This window comes from Echinops telfairi, unplaced genomic scaffold (genome assembly GCF_000313985.2).
Source record: "Echinops telfairi isolate 266 unplaced genomic scaffold, ASM31398v2 ScPeMD7_7458;HRSCAF=8496, whole genome shotgun sequence".
In the NCBI taxonomy this organism is placed as follows: domain Eukaryota; kingdom Metazoa; phylum Chordata; class Mammalia; order Afrosoricida; family Tenrecidae; genus Echinops; species Echinops telfairi.
The window spans coordinates 26,498,070-26,505,071 of NW_022111358.1; the positions used below are offsets into that span (position 1 = coordinate 26,498,070).

Here is a 7,002-nt window from a genome sequence, read left to right on the forward strand (position 1 = left end):
TTTTACTGGACTTTATGTTTTCATTCCCAGTTGCTTGAGGTAGCGCCGTATTGCTTGCCACAGTGGTTTACAAGCCCACCGGCAGTATGTAAGAGCGTTCGTCTCTGAACCTTCTACAGCATTTGTTGCTGTTGTTTAACTGGGCTATCATTGTGGGTAAAGCTATTGCTTTTTAATTTTCAGTGTTTTTAAAAGATCATTTTACATTTATCATTGAATGTACATAATTAATTAAATTGGTGAGATATGCTTGATCGGAATAGCCGAGAGGATAACCAGTTGGCTTCCCCACTGACTGGAAGTGCCGCCTTTATCACATAGTAAATGTCAACATGTCTGGCTCCCTCCTTTCTGCCCTCATGGATGTTCAGCTTGTCTGTTTCTCTACTGGGGCCACACTTCTTTAGTCAGGATCGCTCTTTAGTATGTTTCATTTTCTGATAAGTCAAATCCTCCTTTAGCTTCCTTTCTTTAAAAAACATTCTTGAGCCAGATAAAGACACCACAAGAAATGAAATCGCAGGCCAACATTCCATATGAATATTGATACACAAATGCTCAACCAAATGCTACTAAACTGAATCCAAACGAATATTAAGAGGCTTATACACGGTGGCCATGAGGGGTTTATTCCAGCAGTTTAAGGGCAACCCAACAGAAGACAATCAATCAATGTAACACATGGTGTTAATAGAAGGAAGGGGAAAACGCGAGCACTTGAATCTGCTGAGAAAAAGCATGTGGTAAAATCCAATAACATTTCATGGTAAGAAACGCCAGACTGAGACTGAAGGGCGTTCCTCTACATGGTAAAGGACAAACAGCCCACATCTAACATTAGCCTCAACACGAAAGACGGAAAATCCCCCTCCCCCTAAAATCAGCACAAGGGTGTCTACCTGCTTACCAACTAAACTGACACCAGGCATTCTGGCCAGAAAAACAAGTACAAGGTGTGCAAATCAGCCAAGAAGTAAAAATGATCTATATCCACAAGTGACATCGTTGTATGTAGAGAAAATCCTGAAGATTCCACAAGAAAGCTGCTAGAGATAAACACGCGGCCATCTAGCTGAGAAAAAACAGCCCACGTGGAAGATGCACACGAGCCTGTGTGATCTTGAGGTGTCAATAGGATCAGGTAGCAGGCATCAAGGAACAAAAAATCATATCATTGTGAATGAGGGGAGTGCAGAGTGGAGACCCAAAGCCCATCTGTAGGCAACTGGACATCCCTTTACAGAAGGGTCACGGGGAGGAGACAAGCCAGTCAGGGTGCCGTATAGCACCGATGAAACATACAATTTTCCTCTAGTTCTTTAATGCTCCACCACCACCCCCGCCCCCACTATCATGACCCCAATTCTACCTTACAAATCTGACTAGACCAGACCATGTACACGGGTACAGACAAGAGCTGGAAACACAGGGAATCCAGGACAGATAAACCCCTTCAGGACCAATAATGAAAGTAGCAATACCAGGAGGGGAAGGGGAAGGGGGGGCATAGAAAGGGGGAACCGATCACAAGGATCTACATATAACCCCCTCCCAGGGGATGGACAACAGAAAAGTGGGTGAAGGGAGACTTCGGTCAGTGTAAGACATGAAAAAATAATAATTTATAAATTATCAAGGGCTCGAGAGGGAGGGTGGAGGAGGGAAGGGAAAAATGAGAAGCAGAAACCAAAGGCACAAGTAGAAGCAAATGTTTTGAGAATGATGATGGCAACAAATGTACAAATGTGCTTGACACAATGGATGGATGGATGGTGATAAGAGTTGTACAAGCCCCCAGTAAAATGATTAAGAAAGCTGCTCGCTCGGATAAGCAAGTTCGGCCAGGTTGTAGGAGACAAGACCAACTCAGAGAGAGAGAGCAGTGCGTGTCTGAATCGTCTGAAATCCACAGTGCCGTTTACATGAGGATCTACAAGTTTAAAATACTTGGAACTCATGTGAGTTAAAGATCTGTACACGGAAGGAAGGGACCCTGAAAACCACGGAAAGACAGTCTCTGTTCGTGGGAGGAGAAAACACGATTGTTAAGGTGCCACTTCGACCCACGTGGTGCGCAGGTACACACACGGCACAGTCTTGTCAAAATTCCAGCCGCCGGTTTTCTTTTCTTTTTTTTTTTTTTACAGAAATGGAAAATCTAGTCTTCAAACAGTTGCCAGGGACCCTAATAGCCCAAATGATTTTGATCAAAGGAGGACAAAGTAGGAGGACTCACCCCTCTTGGTTTCCGAATGTCCTATAAAAAAAAACCTACACTAACCAGCTAAATCTGAGAGTGGCAATGGGACAGAATGGTGGAGCCAGAAATACCCTCACCCCATCACAGCAGATGTGTATTATCACCAAGGTGCCGAGAACCTTTGTCGTGGTAAAGAACAGTCCTCTCAACAAATGGCACTGGAACAACGGGCTCCCCACGTGCAGAAGAACGAAAATGTTTCCCTACTTGACACCGCATTTGAAAATTCACTTCAGATGGGATCAACAACCTAGAAATAAGAGTTGAAACTATAAGACTCTTAGAAGGAAACCTCGGCGTCAGTCTTGAGGGACTTGTACGTAGCTATGACGCCCAAAGCCTGAGCACGCCAACAGTGGTCGTTCCACGCCATCACAATACGACTCTTGTGCAGCAGAGGGAGAGCCCACCGAGTCCACACGGAGGAGGCCTGTGCCATCCAACGACGACCATCCCAAAAACGAATATGGTGAGGAGAAGCACATCAGAGCTGAATTATGAACCCCAGTTTTCGGAGGGCTACGGGGGATGGTGGGAGCCCACGAGCCATGTCCAGAGCACCTAGTCTGACCGAGCCGCTGGCAGATCTTCTCTTGCCATCGTGGGCTTCATTCTCAGGCAGCGACCACTGTGATCCTGATGATACTGGATCGAACGCGATGCTTGGCCGGTTGACCACCCTGTAGACGCGACCTGAATTTATATTGGGCGCAAGTATCTCTTACCGGTTTCATGACAGAAATTTCTTCCCTGGCTATTTTAAATGTTGGTGGGGGCCTTTTCCCTCCGATGCATTATTTGCATTTCTGTCTGTGCATGTTTTTATCCTTACCTCCTTAGTGTGACTGTGTTTTATCGTCTCCCAGCTGTGGAGCACAAGAGTGAATGCCTAGTAGTAACAGTGGATACAAGGGGATGTAGGGAATACAGGCTTGGGAGGCGGGAGGGGAGAGGGGATTTCGGGAATAACTAGTAAAGACGGGGGCGGGAGGGAGCACTAGAACAGACTGTGATTGCATAATTCATTTTAGAGGTGATGTAACCATGGGGGGGGTGCTCTACAATTGATGTGGTAATGATTGTACAATTCTCCTTGATATGATTGGACAACTGAACCAGGGGATTGTATGATATATAAAATACGTGCCAATAAAACCGTTGGGCAAAAAAAGAAAGTGAAAAGATAGAAAAAAAGAAACAGAAAGAACGCCAACTCTTTGGAAATCATTTATCTGATCAGGATTCACCTCCAGAGAGGTGAAGCCCCGACCGTCAGCCAGAACCATGCTTCCATGACCCCCAAACAAACCCCCTGCTGCCAACTTGATTCTGACCAGGAGCACCACCCTCCAGGATGTCCAAGCCTACTGATCCCTAGGGAAGCGCTCTGCCAGCCTTTCTGCCTGGGGGTGGCTGGTGGGCTCCCACTGCCAACTTCTTGGCTGGCAACTGATTGCTTTAGCCACTGCACTGCCGGGACGCCCTAAAAAAGAATGAAGTTCTAGTCCACGGTCCCACACGAGTGAACCTTGACCCCTGATGATGCGTGCAGTCAGCCAGGCAGAGAAGAGTGAGCAGTGACAATACCGCTACCATGGTAACCAACATCCCCAACCACACCCACTGCCATCGTGGGTGCCGGCTCCCAGAGACCCTGCAGACAGGGTAGCTCCGTCCCTGCCTGTTCCCAGGACTGTCGCTCCTGATGGGAATCGAACGCCCTGTCACTGGCTCTCTTGGGGAGCGGCTGGTGATTTCGAACTGCTGACCTTGCAGTTAGCAGCCCAATGAGTAACCCGTACACCACCAGGGCTCCTTAAGAACTACCTAGAGCAGGTGAATTCAGAAAGTTGATTGGGGACCACAGGGGGGGGGGTAAGGGGAACGGGGGTGGTGGAGGGATGAGCAGCTTTTGGAAACACTCGTGGTGGCCTTACGATGCTGTGAACATAGCTGAGACCATCCATCGGCACACTTAAAAATGGTCGAAATGGGGAGGGGGAATGATGCCTATTTTGCCACATTAGGAAAAAAAATCCTTGACTATTCTTGTGTACTTACTGGTCTGGGTGGATGTTAGAATAAACTCCATCCAGTTCCCTTTCTAAGCTTCCTGTGGACTCTGTGTATGGGGGGACTATCGCTGTAATTGTCTTGATGGCAGCGGGTTTGTTTTGGGTTTATGGACTTTTAAAATTTTTATGTTTACAAACGATGGTCCCGAGGCTCAGAGAGGTCAGATGACTTGCCCTGGGTCACACAGCTAGCAAGTGTTAGAGCTGGGCTTGTGGACTTGTGGAGGGAGCTGAGGGCGCCTGGACATTGGCATGTGTGGGTGTCTGGAGACAGAGAGGCCCTCTTCTGATCTGCTGAACCTTGGCATCCTGGGCACGAGGCGGAAGCCTCTTTTCCAGAGTCAACATAGAGCATTGGTTCTCACCCTTCCTAATGCCGCGACCCTCTCACACAGGTCCTCATGTGACGGTGACCCCCCCCCCCAACCATAAAATTACTCTCGTTGCTACTTCATCACTGTCATTTTGCTACTGTTATAAATTGGGTGACCCTGTGAAAGGGTCGTTCGACTCCAAAAGGGGTCGTGACCCACCGGTTGAGAACCGCTGGCACAGAGTCTCATTTCTTCCCAGACACACGTAGGCCTACCGGTCAGGGACACACCTGCAGCTGTGATGGGCTCGATCACCTGAACAAGGCCCCAGCGCTCCCTAAACAAGAGCAACATGACCCAAGGACCCTGGCCTCCCGTGGCCCCCTCGCCTGCTGGGGCTGCTCACCCTAAGGGTGTGGGGAGGGGCCGCCCCACCCCTCTAACCAGGCTCCACTGTGTTCTAGACAAATACAACGACTTCATCGAGGCCAACCGCATTGAGGACTCGAGAGAGCGGATGAAGACGCTGCGGAAGCTGGTGAGGCTCTCGAGACGCAGGAAGCCAGAAGGCACCAGTGGGTTGGCCCAGTGCCTAGGTCCTGGTCCACCCTGGGTCTCGGTTTCCCGTCTCCCCAAGAGGGGGCTGAGGGAGGACTCCAGGGAGCCCCTGTGCAGCAGGGGAAGAGCATCACAGCCTGGTCCCCAAACCCTCCTCTCGCCCCCAGATCCGAGACCTCCCAGGACACTACTATGAGACCCTCAAGTTCCTCGTGGGCCACCTGAAGACCATCGCTGACCACTCGGAGAAGAACAAGGTGGGTGCCCGGCGGACCTTCTGCCCAGAGAGCCCTCTGCTCTGTTTCCTGGAGCTGGTGGAAGGCCATGCTCTGATCTGGCTCAAACCCCTTGCCGTGTATTTCCTAATGGAATGCTTTGTGTCTTTGGGCTCTGCGGCCGGGGAAAGTTGTAGGCTTGCTTCCCGCGGGGACCCTCAGGCCAGCCCCCACCCCAGGGCCTCCCAGAGCTGTCCCAACATGCAGAATCTGGCCCACGCTTTACTTGCCGGGCACAGGCGTCTGGCCCCCAACCGGGTGACAGCTCAGTGCAGTCAGTGACCAGGGCGTGAGGGATGGCCAGCAGGTGCACAGGGCTCTGGACCCGACCTGTCCCTCTTCTTGGTGCAGATGGAGCCCCGGAACCTGGCCCTGGTCTTCGGGCCTACGCTGGTGAGGACATCTGAGGACAACATGACGGACATGGTGACCCACATGCCCGATCGCTACAAGATTGTGGAGACGCTGATCCAGCACGTAAGTCGCCTCCCCCGGGCGTGCGCCCTGCCAACCCAGAAGCACCCAACACACAGACCTCGGCAGGGTAAGGAAAGGCCACCGGGGCCGGAAGCCCCTGGGAGCAATAGACCCTTGAACCTCAGTCGGCCTAGGAGGCCGGGTCTCCAGTAGGAGAATCAGGGTGCCTGAGTGCCTAAGATTCACGTGAGAGGCAGAGGAAGGAGGAGGGCCCAGGAGGGTAAATCTCGGAGGCCTGCCTGTAGAAGGTGGTTCCACAGAGAGCCATGGGTAGGGGCGAGGGCTGCTCAGGCTGGGGACCTAGTGCCCCTGTGTGCCCCACTCAGGCTTTAGGGAGGCAATAGTGATACCCCAGTCTGGGGAGGACAGGATGCGACAGGACAGGCAGGAGACCTGGGCACGCACGCTTTGTCCTTCTCCGCGGTCCCTGCTTCTCAGCACCGGGATAAGAGCCCGGAGTGGCCGCCAGAGGGCGGGAGGACCCGGGGTCTTCTTCAGCTCAACCTGAAGGCTGTGCCTTTGGCCTGCAGACCCATCCTCACTCAGACGATGGACACTGGGTGGACCGGGAACAGTGGCTGGCCCACGCCGGTTGTTGCTCTCTAGAGTTCTGATGACACCTGACACCTGTTCCTTTGTAGGCCATCTGCTTTTTTTCCCCCCAGGACATTCAGATCTGTCTTTAAGATGCTCAGCTACCCAAAGTGTGTTCCAGCGTGGGGTCTTTTGCTGTTTGACACGTTTGGGGAAGTCCTTGCCTCTTGGCTTCCCAGGAGACCTCTTCGCCCCTCTCTCCGGTCACTGCCCTTTTCTGGCTTGGAGGCAGGGCTGACCCTCTCAGTGGTCAGTGTGGGGCGCAGGGCGCCCAAGGGGCCCAGGGACTCTCACTGTGGGCTCCAGCAGCCTTCTCTGGCTTTTGCCGGGCAGTCCACCTGGTTGGCACTAGAGGGCGCTCGGCCTCCCTGCCTGCAGCTGGCAGCTTGCACCCAGCCACAGGGTGGGGGGTGAAAAAGACAAAAGAGAAGATATCCCCGTCTGTACAC

At 51.9% G+C, this 7,002-nt stretch overlaps 1 protein-coding gene across 1 annotated transcript in view; it reads left to right on the top strand.

Moving 5' to 3' along the window:
• The window catches only part of ARHGAP23 (Rho GTPase activating protein 23), a 61,523-nt gene that overhangs the window by 41,314 nt on the left and 13,207 nt on the right, over nucleotides 1-7,002 (top strand). The window contains exons 17-19 of the mRNA XM_045299327.1: nucleotides 5,114-5,187; nucleotides 5,375-5,464; nucleotides 5,834-5,959. Coding sequence (XP_045155262.1) covers nucleotides 5,114-5,187; nucleotides 5,375-5,464; nucleotides 5,834-5,959 — 290 coding nt within the window. The remainder of the gene's footprint in view (nucleotides 1-5,113; nucleotides 5,188-5,374; nucleotides 5,465-5,833; nucleotides 5,960-7,002) is intronic.